Source organism: Salvelinus sp. IW2-2015, linkage group LG20, assembly GCF_002910315.2.
Source record: "Salvelinus sp. IW2-2015 linkage group LG20, ASM291031v2, whole genome shotgun sequence".
In the NCBI taxonomy this organism is placed as follows: Eukaryota; Metazoa; Chordata; class Actinopteri; order Salmoniformes; family Salmonidae; genus Salvelinus; species Salvelinus sp. IW2-2015.
In genome coordinates, this window is record NC_036860.1 from 24,449,571 (window position 1) to 24,473,949 (window position 24,379).

At 42.9% G+C, this 24,379-nt stretch overlaps 1 protein-coding gene across 1 annotated transcript in view; it reads left to right on the plus strand.

Annotated features, from left to right (window-relative positions):
• The window catches only part of LOC111981457 (serine/threonine-protein kinase 32A-like), a 66,773-nt gene that overhangs the window by 24,849 nt on the left and 17,545 nt on the right, over positions 1-24,379 (plus strand). The window contains exons 5-9 of the mRNA XM_024012734.2: positions 1,455-1,628; positions 18,249-18,286; positions 22,311-22,400; positions 23,098-23,201; positions 23,928-24,044. Coding sequence (XP_023868502.1) covers positions 1,455-1,628; positions 18,249-18,286; positions 22,311-22,400; positions 23,098-23,201; positions 23,928-24,044 — 523 coding nt within the window. The remainder of the gene's footprint in view (positions 1-1,454; positions 1,629-18,248; positions 18,287-22,310; positions 22,401-23,097; positions 23,202-23,927; positions 24,045-24,379) is intronic.

Consider the following 24,379-nt stretch of genomic DNA (forward strand, 5'->3'; position numbering starts at 1 on the left):
ATGTCCTCCTACTGCAGCATGCCCACCACCATCCTTAGTTGAATGCCAGCCAATGATTGGTATTATTCACAGAGGAAGTAAAGGCATGGAAGCACTAATAAACCTTTCACTTCCATTGACAGGTGACAAGATAGTGTATGGATGGATCGCTGACGTAAATGACTACACTGAACTTCGAACAATTAGATAAGACACTTCTGTGGAACCTAAGAGAATGTTCAGAATGAAAGTGTAAAGTTGCCTTTGATCTGTGTTGATTATCTTGGAGATTCACTCTAGGCCAGGCAAGCAAGGAAGGTCTTGAGTGAAGTACTTTTCACACAAATTATTTTACAGTGCCATAGACTCATTATCCAGCCATTCAAAAGGAGAAAGTACAGATCACAGTGGGAATTCCGTCATGTAAAATCAATGGGAAGTAGTGGAACAGGCAAGGTCTGATGTAGCAGGCCTGCTGTGGCACTCCGCTGCTTGATTGCTAGATGGATGGAGCRCTTGATAGATGGATGAATGGATGGTTGGATGGATGTGCTCTGTCATACTACACCTGACATAAAGCTTTTTCTTTCAATGGAACAGTTCTATCAGTGTGTTGGAGTGGTGTTTCCATCACTAGAATAACTAGCGACATCTCTGGCTTGGCTTAGTCATTGTGTGAGCTCACCGGCACCGTACGTGTCATAAGGGGCTATTCTGCTGGCTTTTGCATCATGTAGTTGTGAAGATTGCAGCGCTGTCTTTTAGCCTTGATAATTTAACCCTCCACTTTCATTACATGCCTCACACTAAATTTGAATAGAACTTGTTCACATGTTGGATCTTMGCAAACCAAGGTAATTGCTTTGAATAGATGTTGGTGTGTTGGTTTCTTCTATTTTGTGTTATTTATTTATAATTTTTTTTAACTGACTTGCCTAGTTAAATAAAGGTAAGAACACATTCTTATTTTCAATGACAGCCTAGGAACAGTGGGTTAACTGCCTTATTCAGGGGCAGAACGATAGATTTTTACATTGTCAGCTCGGGGATTCGATCTTTCAACCTTTCAGTTATAAGTCCAACGCTCTAACCACTAGGCTACCTGCCGCCCCGAGGCAAGTTACATAAAAGTCACATTACAGCAATTTGGTTTCTGACTCCCAATACAATATAATAATATCAAACCTTATAAGCTGTTAGGATTTGTAGGAAATGTAAGAAATATGGGACGTCATAGGCTGATATTCTTCTTCTTCTTTCTTCTTTTCTCTTCCTCCTTTCTTCTCCCTCCCCCTCCTCCTCCCCTTCCTTCTCCATCGCCACAACCCTGTCCTCCACATCTTCCTCCTCCACCTCCTCTTTCACCTCTTCATCCTCCTCCTCCTCCACATCTTCCTCTTCCGCCTCCTCTTCCTCCACCTCTTCTTTCACACCCTCCTCCTCCTCCTCCTCCTCCTCCTCCTCCTCTCCTGTAGGTACTCGTTCCAGGATGAGGAGGACATGTTCATGGTAGTGGATCTGTTGCTGGGAGGAGACCTGCGCTACCACCTCCAGCAGAACGTTCACTTCTCAGAGAGCACTGTCAAGCTGTACGTCTGTGAGATCGCCCTGGCGCTGGGCTACCTCCGCAGCAAACGCATCATCCACAGGTGAGTGGGAGAGACACCTTCATCATCATCATCCACATCGTCATCGTCATCCACAGAGAAGTTCTTTTTTACAACCAAATCTCGATGTAAATGGCATGTTATAGAAGGGTCCAGACACTTTTTATGAGATTTCACATTTTAAAGAAACAGCCCAAAGAGCAAATCACTTCCTCATCCTCATTTTGTAGTATGAGGGCCCCCAAAAAACATGAACAAAGGCTCCAAAAACACCCATATACGATCTTTTAGAAACGGCAAAGCTCTCAGTATAGTGATGCAGGTCTTCAGATGTTGTACACATGAAATTGTGTTATTCCGAACTTTATCCACAATGTTACATTCCCTTTTGCTCAACACGAGACGTTCCCCCTATCCAGCTGTTAGATTCTCTGTGTAGCCTGCTGCTACAGGTAACCTCTGTCGTAGCGCATGTGGGATCAAATGATATCAAAAAGGGTKAATCAGAGCTAATGAAACAGGATTTTATTGAGCTCATCAACACCCTGAAAGGCTCTGGCCACGTGCCGTCGTGGGTCGCGGCTGCGAAAGGTTCAGCAGGATCATAGCACTTCATATCTGGTTTAAAGACAGCTGCCACTCATAACTTTTATTGACTATTCCGACACTTTTTGTAAACAAAGATGCTCTAAAGAGATGATGGAGTCCACCCAAGCCATCTAGGATSCTGGACCCTCTCGTCACATTTCAAGGCTGCGTTAAGATATTTACTCAGAGACAGTCCAAGCACCGCTCAGGTAATACCTCCCATCCTTTCTAAGCATTATTGTCGTACTGTTGTCTATACTGCCAGGGGTCAGTTGTAATATTGTACTCATTCAATTGAACTCCACTCTTAGATCTGCTATTGTTAGCTCAAAAGAGAAGCCCACTGCGGTCTGCTCACCCAGTGTTATTAGTTTAAATGTACAATGTAATACCCACTCGGTTTTCAAATCACATAGAGGGCTTGGGTCGATGCACGATAGCAACCAAAGCCCATGTAAGTCAGTTAATAACGTTCCATCATTGGTTACTCTGAGAGTTCCTCATATTGACATTGGTTGCAGAGTCTTTCCTCTATTACTAATAGAGTAGACCAAATGGGGGAGTTCAATGCAATCTTATAGCCATATCAACTYTATCAATATCAGCCATCAGAAAGAGCCTGCAACTGCCTATWMAACGTAGTTTGTTTGAGTTGGAGACTCCATGTGATTTTAAAAATCATAAAGGACTTGGATTGATCCATCTGAACATTAGGAGTTAACTTCCTAAACTGGATTGCATCAAGATCTTGGCTATGCAAACAAATCTGAACATTCTGGACTCTGATATTAATATTGAGGGTTATAATGTGTTCAGAACCGATAGACAGGGTAGAGGTGGTGGCCATTCTTATTAAAAATAATTTCGCTGTCTCTTTGCCGAAATCCATTTCCCTTATCAAAAACTTTGASCTATCTTTAAACCTTTGTTTGGYGAAAAATGTATCCATAACTGTCATAGGGGTCTTACCGTCCTCCCTCTGCTAACAGTTGTGTACTTGAGGAGTTAACTAGTTTGTTGTTTTCTTATACTAAATCAGAGGTTATTATCCTGGGTGACCTAAATTATGATTGGGAAATGCAGGCTTCAGACAATCTAAAAGACATGTGTAATGATCTAAACTTAACCCAGCTGGTGACTAAGCCAACACGGCCCAACTCTAAAGAGCCTTAAAAGTCAACTCTGATTGATCTTATTTCAACGAATATACRAGAGAAAAATACTGGTGTCTTCACCCAAGATATTAGTTAAGATTGCTCAGTTCTTTGTGTTAGAGATGTAAGAATACAAAAATCTAAGTCTTGTGTCATCACAAGGAGGTACTTTAAAAACTTCAGTGAACAGGCTTTTTTTTTTACATGATCTTTATTTTAGTGACTTTGATTGTATTTCAGAAGTCCCTGAACCTGATTTAGTTTTCAGCCTTTTTGCAGGTGTCTTCAATACTATTGTGGATAATSATGCACCCTTCAAAAAATTAAGGGTTAAAGGTAGATCGAATGCCTGGTACACTCCGGAATTATCAGAAGTCATTCATAAAAGAGACAGCACTTGGGTCAAGGCCAGGAACACCGGTTTAGACCTGGACTGGCAAGCTTTTAAGCAACTGATGAATCATTGTGTAAGACAAATCAGAAAATCTGAATCGGATTATTATGTAACCGCTCTTTTGGATTGTAATTGGAACCTGGCTAATTGGAACCTGGAAAAATGTCAAATCCCTGAAGGGTTCTACTTCCTTCTTTCTGTCACAACAAATGAATTCAGTTCCGGGAAAAAATGGCATCTTTGATGCATTTAATCACCATTTTATTTCAGCGGGCTACCTCTTTGAAATAACTTCTAAGCCTATTCACAATGATATTGGGCTGGATGCTGATAGGGGAAACTTGCTGAATGATCAAATAAATGATAGTCCAAGATTTTCTTTTAGGTTATTAACATAAAAATAAGTCCTGGAATCATTGCTAGCAATAGACAACAAGAAATCCACAGCGGCCGACCAAGTGTGCAGCACCCATCATTGTTGGCTCAATAACCCACATTTTTTATTTAACATTGTTATCAGGGAATATTCCAGAAGTATTGAAATGAGCTCTTGTGCTGCCACTCCATAAGGGCGGGGATAGTAGTGATCCTAAAGGAAATGTTAACCCATTTTTTATGTGATATTGTTTTTGTGCATCTCTGATTGATGTTCTATCGATTCCATGGYTCATTTCATGTTTTCATGTGTTSCTGAGTTATTGGCATTCAAGCAGGCAGAAATCCGTCCGGTATAGTGTAGCACTGTGTTAAAGTGATAACTCGGGAGAATGTCTTCTCTCGAATGAGCCATTGATCATATTTTTGTGATATTCCTACCTTGAAAAGTGTGTTATTTAACGGAGGGTCTGGCACATTTTTCCTGTCTGCCTCTTTAGTCCAGGGTACATTGCATGGTGCCGTTGCCAGAGATATTATAGAAAGGAGAAACCTGTAAAATCACCTAAACAAACTACACTAACTAGCTTCTTCAKATGCTGATATTGTCTTTGGTATTATTGTGTATAGCTACGTTTGCTTGCTACCTAGCTATCTAGCTAGCCAGCTGGCGCATAGAGAGAGCATTATATTGTGGATTTTGTAGTCGACTTGACCTGCAACAGATTTCCACAACAAATMTCCATGTTGCTACCAGCCTTATTATAACACCAAAATGAAACATTTGTTCACAAAAAATATTGTTCTCACATCTTAATGTTTTTTAACACTGTAACATAAAGGAATGAGTGAGTTTGGCTGGATTTTTCCTTTAATAATTATCAACCCATTTCTTTCGTAAATGTACAACTTTGATACTTTTTATCTGAGAAATATATTTTGAATGTAAACCAATCAGGGTTTAGGCCTGGGCATAGCACTATCACAGCAACCACTTTAGTTGTTAATGATCTTGTCAATTCCTTAGACACTAAAATGAAATGTGCTGCTTTGTTTGAGAARCTGTCAAAAGCTTTTGATACTGTTGATCATGCTATTTTATTGAATAAGTTATCCTCGATAGYCCTGAGCTCTGATGCCTATTCGTGGTTCATGATTATCTTAGTGACAGAACTCAGGCCATCGTGATTGATGAGGTTAAGTCCGAATTTCTTGCCTTCAGACAGTATTCAGACCTCTTGACTTTTTKCACATTTTGTTACATTACAGCCTTCTACTAAAATTGATTAAATGTTAAATGTTTTTTTTTTTGATTAAATGTTTTTCTACACACACAACCCCATAATGACAAAGCAAAAAACTGCTAATGTATTTGAAAAGCCCCAGTCTGAGGTCCTGGGCGCTCTGGAGCAGGTTTTCATCGAGGTTCTCRCTGTACTTTGCYCCGTTCATCTTTGCCTCGATKCTGACTAGTCTCTTACAATGAGGATGAGGAAGTGATTTGCTGTTTGGGGTATATTTCTCAAAAACATGTAAAATCACAAAAAAGGTGTCTGGACCCTTCTTTAACATGTCATTTACAACATAAATTGAGATTTGGTTGTAAAAAATAAAACTTCTCCTTTAAGAGAGACCGATCAGAGCTGACCGGTACTGCAGCTGACCGGTACTACAGCAGACCGGTACTACAGCAGACCGGTACTAGAGCTGACCGGTACTACAGCAGCTGCAGCTCCTAGGGGACATATTGTCCTCCAATGTCCTTTCAGACTAGCCAGCAGGGTTGGGCTTAATTCAGAATTTTCAAATTGATTTTCAAAACTCATGAGTTGAAATTTGAATTGATTTGACCACATCGCACAGGATGTAGAAATTGAATTTGAGTTTGAGTGACAGGAAGTAGAATTTAATTTGGTGCAACTCAATGAAATTCCACACAGTCATAGGCCTTTTCTCAATTGTATTTGCTCAACTTCTGCGTCCTCTCTCCTCCGTCCTCTCTGGCCATCTTTTGAAAAAGGTCAAAGGTTATCGAGGAGAGGAGGCAAGGAGAAGGAAAGGTCAAGAAAATGTGCTTGAAATGAGAATCACCTTCTCATTGGTGATTTTTTGCATGTAAATCTTGCTAGGGCAAAAAAAATTTTTTTGTTGCATTCCCTGCAAAACCACTACACAACACAACACTAAACAATACATTAATTGCATTGCCTARYTAAAGCTGTCCCWACAGCAGAGTCCCYAAAGCAGTCCCTACACCTTACCACTGCTATACCTGGCTGTCAGCGGATTRTTGTTTGGCATCGAAACAGTTCATTCAGCCTCATTAACTGCCTTGAAAAAAAACATAGCTGATATAGCTGACTTGCTTAAACAAATGTGGATTCTACAGACAATTGAGATGTACAAACTATGGCATAAGTGGATGACAAGTAGAGGCAATCCGTAATTCAGATTAAGACATTAACGAGCGAGCAAGGATAGARGTTGTCAATATAACTATTTGTTCAGCACTTTTGAAATGTACAGCAACAGAATTCAGAACATGGGCCGTTCTTACAGTGTTCTCCCTGTACACCAAGTCAGAATCATAGGATAAATAAAMGGGGCATATAAGCAGACAATGAAAGCTCTTACACTATTCAATGACTYCATTTCTCGAAAACACCACCAAGTCAGAACAGTAGGCGAAATTAAGAGGTGAAAATAGATCAAATTATTAAGGTGAGGCACATGGGCTACTKACAGCTTACTACACAACAAACACTTAGTATTACTTTCTTAGCTACAGTATACATATCTTCCTGGCATAATAATTTATGCAGCAGCATACAAGACATTTTTGGACTCACCTTGTTGTGCTGTGCTCACTTGAACAGGAAGGTAGCGTGGTGGTCCTTCGTGGGCAAATTTTGTTGTCAAACTTTGTCATCAAAGTCTTGCGTTCTCTGGATTTATGGTGCTTTCAAGACAAAAAAAAAAAGTTGAATCATGATGACGTCAGTGATCTTCAGGTTGTCGCTCTAGTAAGAAGCCTGGAGTTCACAATTTACATTTCCGAGTTGGATGAAATTTCTAAACGTATTTTCCCAGTCGTAGCTCATTTTCCCCAAGTTCCCAGTTGTCTTAAACTCACAGTTAGCCACTGATTCCTTCCAAACCACTCATTGTTGAATTTGCGATTTCCAACTTGTTGTGTAATGTTCATATCCAATGGCCGATGAGCACCGATATGTTTTATCTATAATTTCTCTTCATTATTTCTCTTCATATGACAAGGATTAAATAGGTTTTGCCAGTAGATTGTCGACTTCATTCATGATGATGACTGCTAGCTAAGATTTTGAAAGCATGATGTTGACAGTCCAATCAAAGCTACTGTAGATATAACGTGATTTGTCATCATTTTATCTGTGGCCAATGACCTTGAGCCTTCTTGGATGGGCACTTCTAATGTAACTATGGCAGRACCCAAGGGGCAAATATTTTCAAAGTCTAGCCTTAGACTTGGAGGTGACGTAGTGGCCCCATGAGTGACAGATCACTGTGCCAATCACGGCTCAACGCTCCAAGTTTTCTGCTCGCTTGCCCCACCACCACAGAAAGCACTGAGCTAGGCTGAAACACCTGCATTTTGGAMCTCCCTCACYCAGGAAAACAAAAAAAGAAAACAGAGAATATATACATTTTCTCTGGAAATAATGTTCATATACTCTTTTACCCTTAGTACTTAGAATAGCCAATTATATTTCCACCAACCATTTAATTTGTTTGCCTTATTTATGAAGGCCTCAGGGTTAACTAATGCATTCTGGGAAATTTAGTAAGGTCCCCGTATTGAACAACACGTAAGTGATTAATGAAATATAATAACTTAGAATATTCACATACAGATTTTTGTTTTCCTTGATCATACATTTTTGTAGTTTTTCCTGATAATCAATTGTAGACTACACATAATTTAGAATTTCACTGAATTAATTTATATTTCCTTACAATTCTGTATGCTGTTTACTATATAAAATTCAAATTMAATTCAAATTCAAGAATTGAATTGGAATTTATGAGGCACCCTCAATTCAATTATGAATTGAACCCAACACTGTGAGCTGCCAGTCCTGGATTCCTGCTGCATCAGATAGTGCACCTCCAAATACTGTGTTGATCAAGGGCAAAGGGACGTGAAAGGAGTTACACCTGACACAACAGTTTACTGTGAGCGGCTGAGTATTTTCTTTATTTTCTTTGTCCAAACTCTGTCTAGGCCCAAAAACATAGACTCCTTATTCAATCTTGGAATGCACATAAGTGCTTTTTAGGCACAAGTATATGCTGCCATGCCAAAGCKCCCGACGTCCACAGCCGACCGCCAAAATACATAGATGGCTACCACCCAACAGCATCCCTCAAGCTCCTTTAAGTATCTGACAAATCATTTGACTGTCCTGTCATTCATCGTGACAAATTGGATTGACCTGAAAGACCTTCAATTGTGATTTAGTGTGTGCCGCCACACGCAGATCAGATCAGCCTGGAGAAAGTGAGGGGTTGACTTGATGATAAGTCAAGACACACAAACACGCCACACACACTCCAGGCAGAGGTGGCCCTATAGACCTTCCTCAGGTTGTATGATAGCCCTGTGTGCAGAGGAACAGGAACAGGGTTCCAGAGTGCTAATTAATCACATGTAGGATAACAAATGACATCATTTAGTGGTAGGCCCAATCTACAGTAGCTACATCAATTTTTGGACTTAAAAATGTATTATATGTAACCATTGATTCTTGAAGAATATAACTTAGAAATGCCTCATGAGCACTGAAACCACTGCAGGGAAATAGACTGGGTGATCATTTCTCAATACATAACTCATGAATCGATTCAGTGGGATATTTTCTATTTCTGTCATTCCATTCCAACAAAAAATCCTAATAGCAGGTGTTTGGGAGATGCGTGTTTAGATCAAATCAACAGCTTTCAATCTGCATTTATTACGGAAGAAGGAAAAGATGGGTATTCTAATTGTAATCGAATCTGTATAGAAATGGAATACTTTGAGAGGGCGGATGTGCACACTCTGAGTAGTTTCTGTCTCTTATACACATCTAGATGTGTATAAGAGATGTGTGTGTGTGTGTGTGTGTGTGTGTGTGTGTGTGTGTGTGTGTGTGTGTGTGTGTGTGTGTGTGTGTGTGTGTGTGTGTGTGTGTGTGTGTGTGTGTGTGTGTGTGTGTGTGTGTGTGTGTGTGTGTGTTTGTGTGTCTGCTGGTGATACCCTGGCCTTGAGCAGAATCTCTATCCAATACACAGTATCCTATGACTCATGACGGTTGATTCATGATGATAATGTTGATAACGATATTGCATCGGGTGTGATGATTGATTCCAAAAAGAAAAATCATACATTCGTAGGTGCACTTCTCCATATTTACTCCAGCTTTACTTTTTCACAATAGATCTGTTACCATCAGGGTAACAAATCACCAAGGCCTGTTTTGTCAGAACCTTCTCATAGGGTTTTCAATTGTTAACACTAAGATGAATCTCAACTAGTGGTATCTTCAGAGACAATGCTCTCAAACAAGACAAGTGGYAAAAGGGAAAGGAGGTGTACAAGGGGAAGTGGTGGAGTTATTGACCCACAGCAGCTTGTTTAGATGGTTGGAGGGGGAGACGGGCAAGTGGGAATGAGAATGGTGGAAGTGGAGATTGAACCTTGGTCTCTAGTGGGGAGCAGTATCCATGTAGCTCAAGCCGTGAGCTTTATCACTAGTCCACAGGTTAGGACTTGTAGAAAGGGAAGTGGTGGAGCTGTGGTGTTATTGACTCACTATCTCGGCACAGTAGCTTCTGCACTTTGACGAAAGTGACCAAGTGATTTGAAATCCTCAATAGGTTTTAATATTTCAMGCTGAAGGTACGACCGCACATGATGACTGATCAAATGATGATGACTGATCAAACCACATGATGTCTAGATGCTTGGTCTGCACAACGATTGTAGATGATGTCCTTAAGTGAGACAYGATTGCATTTGACAGATGATTTTGGAGTATGAAGCCTGTTTTCCATTTGCTCCAGACCAAGACAGTGGTTKGTCTTATGGAGCGAAGTAAAATGATCTGTTTTGACATCGGAAATCATATTGCGTCTGGAATACAATTTGATGTTTGCTCGCTGTTGAGGCCCGAGGTTTTAAACTAAAAACAGAAGTACCACAGAGACTGTAGCCCTCTCTACTGTTTTTATGGTCTCAGTTTGAATTATTGAATTAATTACAGGCTACAGCGCCGTGAAAGTACGGCATGGCTCTGAACAACGCTGTGCTCTGAGCTCTGAGAGAGAAAGAGCCGCCGCCTGCTTTACACCGAGGCAGACAAGAGCTTCGGACAAGAGCTTTAGAAGCTACAGACACYCCCAGGCTATGTTTAGAGGAAAGATACAGTCAGAGGGTCAAATGTGATTGCAAAGCCTCAATCCTGCACCCCCCAATGGCAACAGCACTGAATGCATAATCACATTTGAGCCCTTCTACCGCCTCAATTGAAACTCATTCCATGTTGAAAGTCTTTCAAAGGTTGGCTCTATCTTTGTTCAGATTGCTATCGAATGGAACATAGTAACCCACAGCTGTTCTCTCGTGCTTATTTCCAACACCGCTGGGCTGCTTTCACCAGGGAGGTGTTCACATAGGGCAGGGTGCGTCTGTTCTCTCCCAGACATTTTGTTGCATATCCTAATAAAAACATTTCTAAGCCCGACCGCGTCATGTGGATGTCTGTTGTTTGATGCTCCTGGAGAGCTCTCTCATTTTCTCTCACCCTGGTTTTGTTTRTGTGAGAGTAAGATGTTTTCCTTTTACTCTCTGACGAGAGCTAGATTTTGCAGCGGCTCAACTCAGCCAAACAGCTTTGCTCAGTACAGCTCTGCTCAGCGCGACACAGCCTCCAACTGCCACTGCGTATCTTTCTGGTTCCCTGTGCAAGTGAATGTGGCACTGTCCAGACATCGTTTCTCCAAACGTACTGTTTCATCATCTTGCTCCCCACAGCTCTGCCACGGCCCACTGTGTCCCTGACTTGGCTTGGGTTCAGCAACACCTCGAGCACAGACACATTATCTCGCTCGGCGAGTCTCTCTACCGCTGAAAGTCATTTGTTAAAAGGAAGATAAATGGCACACATTTGTCAACACTTTCTCATCCCACAGTGTTATGGCGCCMGAGAGGGATGGTTCTGTGAGTAAACGACGCTTCCGTCTTCCCAATGAAAAGTTCAGTGTTCTGTATCTATAGTCTGCATAACTATTTCATGACAGGAGGAGACATATGTGTTCATATTTCAGACTGTAAGTTAGGTAAAGCAGAAGAAGGTAKATTAAACATCCTTTAAACTCACAACAGTGGATTTGTGAACGTTGGTTTACCGGGAGCATGACAACATATTTACCTTTGTCGTCTACCCTAAAATAATAGTTAACTACTTGTATATTACAGTCTTTACAAGACAGTCTTTTCAAAGACACTTTTTTTGTGAACTTCCAGCGTTCTCCCTATGAGTTTGAGTTAGTAAATAATTCATCTGTAATAATTGTGATTCAGTGAGCCGTGCCTCAGAATGCCTTGTTCAAACTCTCTGAAGACCAACCGACTCAAACCGGCCCAAATTAGATGGGAGCCAGATGAACGCTCGTCAGGCAGTGAAATCCAAGCACTGTGTCTATGAATAAGAAAGCATAACCAACCTCCACTCTGCCACTTCTCCTGTGAGAGCTGTTATTATTACTGTTATTATTTAACTGATCAAACTCAAGTGAATGGAAGCTCTGCTTCGGCTAACCCCTTAGCTCTTAATGGGGTTGAGGCTGTTCGTTTTAGATGCAAGTTGCTTGCCGCGGTTAGTTGAGGTTTCCCTCCACGTTCAAAGTGTGCTGCTGTCTGATGATCCCTCTCATGGCCGGTGGGCGTGGGCGGCTGGCTTCTGCTGATGGATGACTGGTGCTCCCTCGCTGTGCTGCTCCAGCCTGCTTTGCTCTACTCTGGGACATCATGGGGCAGAACCTGCCCTAAGGCCTGGCGGCTGTATGTGCTGTCCGTGGTGCTATCTCTGACCTTCCACAGTACTGAGGGAGTCATCAAAGCAGTCCTCATTAGGAGTTGGCTGCAGAGTGGGTCATGTGCAAAGACGATGATACGGAACCTAACAGCCCAAACCCCCTCTTTCCAGTCTTCTGACCTGTGTGTGGCGGAGCACATTGAAGGACTTTTGGGTCTGTCCCAGGCTGTCSTCTGTRTCCCTGTATCAGAGGGGTGTCAGGTGACCAGGTGCAGGTTTTGGTTACTCCTCTCATCCTGATAGCTGGTGTAATGAGATCATTAGATCCAGGTAATAGGTTGTTGGACTAGTCAAGCGAGAGAAAAGCCAGGCGGATCGGTTGCACTGCCCTTCAACCCCGCCCTTCCGTTGCTGCCTTGGCAGGATCACCAATGAGCCTCACTCAGGACGGGGGAACCSAACAAGGACGCGTCCCAAATGGTACCCTATTCACTATATAGCCTAACACATTACTTTGGACCAGGGCCCATATGGTTCTGGTCAAAACTAGTGCACTATATAGGGAATCATCTGGCCTGTGCTGGAGATGAGTTTGTTTAATCTAACATCATAGAAGGGCATTGATCTTSAAGGACAAATATGCTCCTTTACTCYATATAGTGTCMATCAATGGGAATATACACCGCACAGCCATTTTTCTATTCACAACTCGCCCTTTGCAAACGCTGCCTGTGCAAGCTCTCGAAAAGATGAAAGAGAGCGGGAGAGCGAGTGATGAGAGAGAGAGAAATGGAGAGAAAGAGCAAGAGAGAGCAAGAGAGGAATTGAGAGAAGGAGACCAAAAACACGTTGATTCCACATGTTTCTTCCTGTAAGGGGAGGAAAAGAGCAAGAGAGCGATGAAGAGAGAGCGAGAGAGAGAAATGGAAAATGAGGTGCACATTTCTTTGGGACCGATGAAGCCCTTGGTAACACCTCCAAAAATCCTTCTATTAAAAGTGGCAAAAAAGAAGTTGTACGCCAGTTGACGTGACACCTTTAATAGTCCCCCAGCCAGCTGGCTGTGGGTACATCAGGCCCGAGTCCATCTGTTGCTCATCTCTAATTGCTGGAATATAACGATTCCATTCCCTAATGAGTTTGTAGCGCGAGACGAGGGCCTAGCGCGGTGCTGTACCACTGAAAAGATGGGAAATGATAACGTGGGSCCCATGCTAATACTACGCCCAGGGAAGGTGGAGGTGATTTGGCCTCTAGCTACACCAGGAGTGACAGTCYGCCAGGAGGTAGAATGACTGGGAAATCTAGAGGTGAAAGAAACACTTGAAAAAGAAAAGGAGAGCCGCACACTCTAGGAGCTCAGATGCAATAATTGAATAATCTAATAACCAACGTTTCGACGGACAAGCTGTCTTCATCAGGGAGGACAGATTGTTTGTCGAAACGTTGGTTATTATTAATTGCATGTGAGCTCCTAGAGTGCGTGGCTCTCCTTTTCTTTTTCTAGAATGACTGGGCAGACACAGGACAACAGCAGTGAAGGAGAGGGAGACAATATGAGTCTGAACTTCTCTGGTCCCAGATCTGTATGTGCTTTATTCATGGCAACTTATCTGGGACCAGGCTATGTCTGAACACCAGCACATTCTATCAACACAAATAAGCTTTCCCCCCTTTGTCTTCTACTAATAAAAGTCCATGAACGAGGAGCAGGGCCAAGGTAATTGCCTAGGTAATTCTTATCAGACAGCGGTCGGGGCTCTCATCCTAGAATTACGCAGGCAGGGTGCATGTGATTCAGCTGAATAGAAAATGCCGAACAATAAACGGTGGGTTTTTAGAGAACGGGTGATAAAGCCCCAATGTTTCCATATCTCAGCCAAGGTCATTGTCTGGGTGACAGCAGGGGTGCGTGGTGGATGGCTCCGGCTGGCTCCGGCTCTCACAGTCGCACCCATAATCATCAGCAGGCAGTTGAGTGGCGCAGCAGCTCCTGTCTGGTGTTCCACAATGGCTGCCATGGGTTTTAAATATAAAACACCTCTCCGTGCAACCGTTGAGGGAAATGTCAACTAATTAAGTGCAACACATTTGACCTTTTTAACCCGGGCTGGGTACACTGACGCCTCTGGGTACACTGACACCCCCGCCCCACCTGCTGCAGCAGGCACCATTTTAATATGCTAATCAACCCTGTCCGCTGATGTGGTTGTCAGGACTAATGAGGCTGGGAAGCCGTGCTCCAAAGGCTCATGGTTAGTGGACATGATCTCCTGACAGGTGCTGCTGCTACTAGCGCYCTGAGTGATTGATCCAGTGTTATGATCCAGAACTCTACAGTATGTTGTCAGCTATCTCCAAAGCCCTGATCGACACATGGCCAGATGGGATGATGTGTCATGTACTGTATCTTACATGAGATCTTTTTATTCTGTCACTGAGGTGATTATCCAACGTTGTCATCCATCATAGTCCTTTAAGGGACATTTAGAAAATGAAGTAGTGTCTGATCATTACAGAGAAGGACCATTTAGGGCAACTTTATGAAAATGAGGACTAATGCAAAGATAGGGTTCCCTGGGGAATTAAGGTTTTCTACATCACATGTCATTTTCATACAATGGACAACAAATACAGTAGGGTTGTTCTTTGAAGTAGCTCTCTCTGTTTCATCATTGATCTTTGATGCTCATAGTAAAGTCTGTGTGATCTGTCCCCTGTGCGGTTCTCATACAAAAAGGATGGTCTGGTCCACACATGTCCCTCTCCTCAGGTTGCTCTGGTTTTCCCAATACCCTACCTGCTGATTGAAACACACGCATGCTCACAACTACACACACACTAGGCTTGTGTGGTAAACCATATATAACATATACCGGGGTGTTTGGAACTAGCCACGGGATGGTTTTTCAATACCATCAATACCGTTGAAACTATTTCTTTGAAGTTTTTCAATAAATGTGAACATTTATAGCTACTTTTTAAGTAAATACCTTCAGACAACTTGTACAATACATTAGGAGATAAAGCAGATCGCATTCTTCATTTGTCATTGTCCCATTATTTTACATGATGAAGCTTACCGTAGTTCCCCAGAACAGTTGACAGAGTCACGTGTTTGTTTTTAACCAGCACAACAGAAAGAGTCCAGCTGTGTACTTGCTAGTTAGCTACAGTGGCAAGAAAAAGTATGTGAACCCTTTGGAAATACCTGGATTTCWAAAAAATTGGTCATAAAAGTTGATCAGATCTTCGTCTAGGTCACAACAATAGACAAACAGTCTGCTTAAAATAGTAACACACAAACAATTATACGTTTTCATGTCTTTGAACACACTGTGTAAACATTCACAGTGCAGGGTAGAAAAAGTATGTGAACCCTTGGATTTAATAACTGGTTGACCCTCCTTTGGCAGCAATAACCTCAACCAAACGCTTTCTGTAGTTGCGGATCAGACCTGCACAACGGTCAGGAGGAATTTCGGACCATCCCTCTTTACAAAACTGTTTTAGTTCAGCAATATTCTTGGGATGTCTGGTGTGAACTGCTCTCAAGGTCACGCAACAGCATCTCAATCGGGTTGAGGTCAGGACTCTGACTGGGCCACTCCCGAAGGCGTATTTTCTTCTGTTGAAGCCATTCTGTTGTTGATTTATTTCTGTGTTTTGGGTCGTTGTCCTGTTGCATCACCCAACTTCTGTTGAGTTTCAATTGGTGGACAGATAGCCTAACATTCTCCTGCAAAATATCTTGATAAACTTGGGAATTCATTTTTCCGTCGATGATAGCAAGCTGTCTAGGCCCTGTGTCAGCAAAGCAGCCTCAAACCATGATGCTCCCTCCACCATACTTTACATTTGAGTTGAGGTTTTGATGTTGGTGTGCTGTGCCTTTTTTCTCCACACATAATGTTGTGTGATCCTTCCAAACAACTCCGCTGTAAGTAAATGGCTGAATTAATAAGGAGATGGGGCATCATGAAGTGTAGCTTTCTGCCGTGTTTGAGAAGTCAAAGCACTTTGGATGAGTTTTCTGTACGGCTGCCACTGCTATCTTGAGTTCCTTGCACTTTTCTCGGCCCCCAGTCTGCTCCTCCCCCTACTTATCCTAGCAGAGCATACTAGCTAATGTTCAATCGCTGGAAAATAAATGGGACGAACTGAAAGCACGTATATCCTACCAACGGGACATTAAAAACTGTAATATCTTGTGTTTCACCGAGTCGTGGCTGAACGACGACATTAAGAACATACAGCTGGCGGGTTATACACTGTATCGGCAGGACAGAACAGCAGCCTCTGGTAAAACATGGAGCAGGGGCCTATGCATATTTGTAAACAATTGCTGGTGCACGATATCTAAGGAAGTCTCAAGGTTTTGCCCGGCTGAGGTAGAGTATCTCATGATAAGCTGTAGACCACACTATCTACCAAGAGAGTTTTCATCTGTATTTTTCGTAGCTGTCTACATACCACCACAGACCGAGGCTGGCACTAAAACCGCACTCAATGAGCTGTATTCCACCATAAGCAAACAGGAAAACGCTCATCCAGAGGCAGCGCTCCTAGTGGCCGGGGACTTTAATACAGGGAAACTTAAATCAGTTTTACTTCATTTCTATCAGCATGTTAAATGTGCAACCAGAGGGGGAAAACAATTCTAGACCACCTTTACTCCACACACAGAGACGCGTACAAAGCTCTCCCTTGCCTTCCATTTGGAAAATCTGACCATAACTCTATCCTCCTGATTCCTGCTTACAAGCTAAAATTAAAGCAGGAAGCACCAGTGACTCGTTCTATAACGAGATGAAGCAGATGCTAAACTTCAGGACTGTTTTGCTAGCACAGACTGGAAAATGTTCTGGGATTCTTCRGATGGCATGAAGGAGTACATCACATCAGTCACTGGCTTTATCAGTAAGTGCATCGAGGACGTTATCCCCACAGTGACTGTACGTACATACCCCAACCAGAAGCCATGGATTACAGGCAACATTCTCACTGAGCTAAAGGGTAGAGCTGCCGCTTTCAAGGAGCGGGACTCTAACCCGGAAGCTTATAAGAAATCCCGCTATGCCCTCCTTACTACACCATCAAACAGGCAAAGCATCAATGCAGGACTAAGATCGAATCGTACTACATTGGCTCCGGCGCTTGTTGATGTGGCAGAAATTCTAACTCCTAAACTTAACCTTAACTCTAACCCCTAGCCTAGCTAACATTAGCGAGCTAGCTAATGTTAGCCACCTAGCTACAATATGTAACATATACGTTTTTTGCAAGTCGTACACATTGTATATTTTCCAAATTTGTAACATATTTACTTTTGCAAATTCGTAACATATTGTATGTTATGTAAATTTGTAACTTATAATACATATTGTAATTCATAACATTACAAACTGTGTGATGGACATCCACAAATGAATACGGATTTGCAAACAGAATAATGCAAATTTTTCTGAGACCAGGTTGTTCTGACTGGGCTGGAGAATCAGGCCCTCGGAATTAGGATGTGTTCTAAATGGCACCCTATCTATCCAAATAGACTGCACTACTTTTGACGACAATGCTCGTGTGCAGTCTATTTGGATAGATAGGGTGCCATTTAGAAACACAACCTGATTCCGAGGGCCTGATTCTCCAGCCCATTTGGGATGCAGTGAATGTTTGGCTGGAAAAGCACAGTTCCTGTCAGTCCAATTTAAAGACATTGGGACATTATTGCTAGTGATATAACTGTGTTTGACATACTGTGAGTTTCTGCGTGTGTTGTTTTGTTTATTTGTTCTAGGCCGATATTGTTCTAAGGAGTAACGTGACATGACACATTTTTGTTGTTGATTTGTTCTCTGTCCAACAACGATACAATATTGTCATGGTGATGTTGATGGAGATGGTCAGTGACCTAATGCTGCTCTGTTTCTGTGTGTGTGTGTGTGTGTGTGTGTGTGTGTGTGTGTGTGTGTGTGTGTGTGTGTGTGTGTGTGTGTGTGTGTGTGTGTGTGTGTGTGTGTGTGTGTGTGTGTGTGTGTGTGTGTGTGTGTGTGTGTGTGTGTGTGTGTGTGTGTGTGTGTGGTGTGTGTGTGTCCAGAGACATCAAACCTGACAACATTCTGTTGGACGAACACCGTAAGACGGCTCAGCCAATGATTTATGTCGTAAATTATGTCTGTACACAAATTATGTGGTGTGTTATTCCATCCATGCTGTGTAAGGAACGACCTCCACTGAATGAATGATAGATAAGTTTAGATTTTATCAATGGCGCTACCATTATGCAGCCACATATAGTCTGGCATACACACACACACACACACACACACACCACACACCACACACACACACACACACACAAACCATACATACAAACATTCTCACTCACACACCACCACCACACACCACACACACACACACACACACACACAACACACACACAACACACACACACACACACACACACACACACACAACACACACACACACACACACACATGAAGGCGGGCACACGTGTACACACACACTCACGCACACACAGACACACCATTCCACACACATGCTTGCTGCACACACACACGCACACACTCTCTTTCTCCCACTCTCTGGTTTAACCCCTATAGAGCGAGAGAGCGAGAGAGAGAGAGAGAGAAGAGAGAGAGAGAGAGAGAGAGAGAGAGAGAGGAGAGAGAGCCTGTCTCTTTTGCCCTCAGGACTTGAGATGCTATTAACTTCAACGTTATTTCTTTCTCATGCTGTGCCTGTGCTCTTTATCCAGACATTACCTGCTCATGTACATGTCCCCTGATCATAGCCTGTCAACTACAGTAGATGTCTGAATGCAGTAGCCTCAGACTGAGCTGCTCTCCTGGAACACAATTTGTCATTACACAGGAGCCGAGTCCAGCTCAGCCTGGGTTTTTCTACCTTAAGTTTACCACTGAACTTTGAAAAACAACACGGGTCAAAAGTGCATCCCCGTGAAGTGTTTTCAAGGGCACAAGAGTCCTGGAATAGTTGACCTATCTTTACCTCATGTGCCCTTTCTGATGAGAATAGCATTTAGTATCTCAGAAAAACAATTACACACACACACACACACACACACACACACACACACACACACACACACACACACACACACACACACACACACACACACACACACACACACACACACACACACACACACAATATATGCGGACGATTACACACTTTACATGTCAGCACCCAAAGCCAGTGAGCTCACTCAAATTTAAAATAAGGAGTTACAGTCAGTACCAGAATGTGTGATTAATAATAAACTGGTCTTAAATACATCTACAACTAAAATCAAAACATTCTCCAAGACCTAAACCTCAACTAGAGCTGTGCATAAAAGTTGTGACTATTGAGCAAGTTGACGAAGCTAAACTCCGAGGTATAACATTGGATGGTCAATTATCACTGTCAAGTCATATTGAAACGTTGTTGTGAAAATAGGGAGGGGTATGTCTGTTATTAAAATATGTTTGACTCAAAAATCAACTGTACTAGTTGATCAGGCTCCGGTCTTGTCCCATCTTGATTACTGTCRGGTAATATGGTCAAGTGCAGCAAAGAAAGACCTAGCAAAACTGCAGCTGGCTCAAAACAGAGCATTATGCCTTGCCCTTAACTGCACATATAGATCTAACATCAACAACATGGATGCCAGTGTTTCCTGGTTGAGGGATYACAAGAGATGAACTGCTTCTCTTCTAGTTTTCATGAGAAATATAACTGTGATGAAAATGCCCAGTTTGTCAGCGTAATCAAATAGCATTCAGAATCAGACACCCATACAGTACATTCCCCACAAGACATGCCGCCAYGTCTCTTCACAGTCCCCAAGTCTAAAATGAAATCATGGCAACGCACAGTATTATACAGAGCCATGATAACATGAAACTCGTTTCCGTCTCCAATTACTCAAGCAAACAGCAAGATGACGTTAAAAACAAATGGATTAAACAACATCTCATGGAACGGCAGGGACTGTGGGGACACACACACAAACGCACACATGATTTTTCACTTGTATTGTTTGTATACTATTTTTGTTCGATTTTTTTGTTGTTGTAGATCGTTGTATTTTAAATGTGCGTGACTGTCCTTGTCTATCAGAGTTGAGTTACTTGTCATGTTTTGTGTTTTCTGTGGACCCCAGGAAGAGTAGCTGATGCATCTGCAAAAGCTAATGGGGATCCAAGTACACAAATAATAAACAAATGGACACACTGTCAATAGGGTGACAGAAGGCGTTAGGTCCTGCACTGCCCTCTGCAGGTTAGGTCCAGTGACCGGGGTATAGTTCATGGACCCAGCAGCACCATAAAATATGTGGCCACCTCCTTCATGCCTAATGTTGCATAGGGTTCACAGCAGAGAGACAATCCGTGAGGGAGCCTGGTGAAACGCATTCTCATCACTGCCATACTTGGTCATTCTCTTGTGATTTTACAGACACACACATGAACACAAATGTGTGTGCACACACTAACCCTAACCCTAAATTTAAACTTAACCTCTAACCCTAACCCTGAACCTAACCCCTAAGCCTAAAATTAGCGGGGACCGTTGGGGACCGGCGAAATGTCCCCACAAGGATAGTAAACCAAAATGTTTATGAGGGTTTCGTCTTGAAATGTCCTTTGTATTTTTTTCACACACTTTTATTTTACTATGTCAGTATGTATTTGTTTCCGATGTTCTGGCATCAAACTGGTGGCCGTTGTGAACACAGTCAATAGCTGAAAGAGTTTCAGAGTTAATTGAAAATAAGGCCATTGTTGATTAATYCTTTTTTCATTAATTAGGCTATTTTCTCCTGAACCATGTGGCCTATCTACTAGAAACTAATGGACATTATGGACACAGATATAAAWCAATGTATACTTTGTCCGAGTKATTTTTTCAAGTTACTCAAGTATACGTTACCAAATTTACGATAGATTACCAAAGATTTTCTGTTAATTACCAAAATTACTGAAGTTTCTGGTAACTGTGGTAAAATACTGGTAGCTTTGCGATTCTAGCTCTGTGGCATAAAACACACACACACACAGTCTTGTACAGCTAACCTTCTGGGGACACTCAATTCAGTCCCATTCAAAATCCTATTTTCCCGAACTTTAAACCTAAACCTAACCCTAACCTTAACCCAAACCGTAAACCTAACCCTAGCTCCTAATCTTCACACTGATACCACAGTAACATAAACCCTCGCGTTGGCCTCAACCCTAACACTAACTTTCTACCATTCCCTAAAGGTCTAAACCCCCCCTAAGAAGATACCAGCAGTTTGGACCTTGTGGGGACCAAGGACAAAATGTCACCAGTTGTCAAATGGTCCTCGTGGTTGAGTTTTGACAAATACGCTTAAGTCTCTGTTGCCGTGGGTGACTTTGCTGGTGCCTGATAAACAACACACCCACACACAACACGAGCAACCACACACCGTATATCGGCCACACCAACACACAACACAAACGTACCACAAACACACACACACACACACACACCACACACACACACCACACACACACACACACACTACACACACACAACAACAACACCACACACACAACACACACTCATCAGCTTATAAAAGAAAGGGTGTTCAGTGTGCAATGCCGTGCTGAGGCTACTCAGTTCCACCACCCCGCACATTTTCACAAGAGGAAGGTTGGGAGCCGAGTGGAATCTTTTTGGCCAGCAGCAGCACTGAGGACTGCTATGTCCCTCTGTGCCCAGCGGCGGTCTCTAGGGCTGTTTAGCTGGGTCTTAGACCTTATTGTAACCCAACCCAAATCATTCGCACTCACAGCCCCACCGGTACAGTGTGAAGCTATCCCAGATATGAGAATGCACCCCAGAGCATGAACCACAACTGGGTTGCCTAAGGATCCCTGACAGCTCAGCCAGGCAAGTTCGAAGAACAACAACAGACGGTAAGATGCCCTTATTACTAACGACTGCATTAACTCGGGCACCCCACCCAGCACAATGTAGGGCAAAGACAGTTTTAGCTGCTTGATGCCTGAATGCTGCCTTAAGTAGACTGCCTAATAACCTTGTTTCAAATAAACTGTAATCAAGAATTCCGAATACGACTTTCTRTCCTGTTTCCGTTCWACAGGACATTGTCACCTGACAGACTTCAACATCGCTGCCATCGTCAAAGACGATCTAAGAGCCACGTCTATCGCAGGGACCAAACCGTACATGGGTAAGTAGCTACACAACACTTATACCACTGAGCTAATGTGAAGACGACACAGCTCAACGCTACAGTACTGTGTCTTTCTAGTTTCAGAGTAAATATTTCTCCCTTTCAATGTGGATGCTTATGCTTCTTACATTTCCCTTTCGTAACGTACCATACAGTATCAGATCAATGTTGTTCTTTCTGCTCTGGGGGATCGGATGTAAATTAATAGAATTACAGACTGATTCGACTGTGGAGTTCATTGACCCCGGGTCCTGGCCGACCGGTGTGTCTCGTCCAGCGTGATTAAGAGGCATGACGAATGGATCAGTTTAGTGGGACTGARACCGAGGAAGCAGCAGGGAACAGAAGAGGAGAGGGAGGGAGGAGGAGACGATGGATTTAGATCCCGATTTAAGACTGCCGTAAAGGATAATGTATAATTTAATCGAAATAAAGTACATTCATATTCCAAGTGTTCAGAGGGTGGGGATCTCCAGGAACATTCATTTATTTATAAAAAGGAACAGAGTCCTTTTTGGTGAAGGGTTTTGAAGGGCTTGGTTCTAGCGTTTTTTTTGTGAGTTTTCAGTAGCAGTTTTGATGGGTTCCTTTTTTGGTTCCATTTAAAAGTGTTGGTTTTCAGTACTAACTAGTACTACTGTCCAGTCTGGATGAGCAATGACAGCTGATTGTGTCCGTGCCTCCCTCCCCCCAGCCCCGGAGCTGTTCCAGCCACACGAGGGAATACACCCTGGCTACTCCTTCTCTGTGGACTGGTGGTCTCTGGGCGTCACTGCCTACGAGCTTCTGCGAGGACAGGTACAGAAACAAAGCCCATCACAGCCTGTAAATAATGCATGCTAAAACCTACAATACATGCTGTTACTGCTCCTAGAATAGTCATTTAAGAAAGAAAAGAAGAGACAGTGACAACACCTTTCCCTCCAAGCCTGCCCTTAATATAACCATGAAAATACCCCTTAATATTATCATGAAAATACCCATCTCAGCCAGCCTCACCATTCAGATGAAGGTGTAATTACCCTAGCTTGGTCCTGTTTGTGTTGTTTTACCAACAGATCTGGGACCAGCCTGTGACTACACTCAGGGCATATCTTTAGTTAGGAGAGGAAAAGACAGGGAGGACAGGGGCAGTACTCCCACTAAGCTCCTGCTGGGTACCTACTGTAGTATGACAGGGTCAAGCTGTACAGCAGCCCTCTGAGCCCCCTCTCCCCAGGCTCTAAACCCCCTCACCCCAGGCCCGGCTGGATTGGACTATCAGTGGCAGCCAGCCCTGGCATCCTTAAAGCACCGCACATCAATCACTGTCACAGCCCCAGCCATAATCTATCCCAAACACAGGAAAACTGTCTCTCCCCTGAGAGAGGTAACACAGCATAAGACTGATGTGGTCTAGTTTAAATCCAGATTTAGACATTTCTCTTCAGGCAGTTTTAGGGACTATTGTGTGTATCTCTGTGTGAGGACCCGGTAACCCTGACGACCTCTGTGTGATAATAATGCTCTGTCCTGGCCCTCCAGAGGCCGTACGTCATGCGCTCCAGCACACCGGCCAATGAGATCCTCCAGATGTTCCACAAGGTCAACCCCAGCTACCCCATAGCCTGGTCTCTGGAGATGAAGACCATGCTCAGAAAGGTACAGAAAGATCTGCATACTGTGTACTGTAGACACTTGGTCACCTTGTATTTCATCCCTAAATTCCCCGAATGAATAATAAATGTGCATTGTTTTTGTACTGTATGCTATTGACAACCGGTGACCTTTGAGCCATGACCTTGTTTACTTGAACTAGAGTTGTATTTGACCCCTACATTCCTTGAAAGACTAATTGTTATTACATGCTAGGATGATCGGTTTTGTAAGCCATGTAAGCCGTATCCTTTGTCATCATGAGGTTATAACTGGAAGCCTATAAGGCTGAGTGATCCGATTCTATGTTGGTAATTCTCCACTACAGACAAACTGTAGCT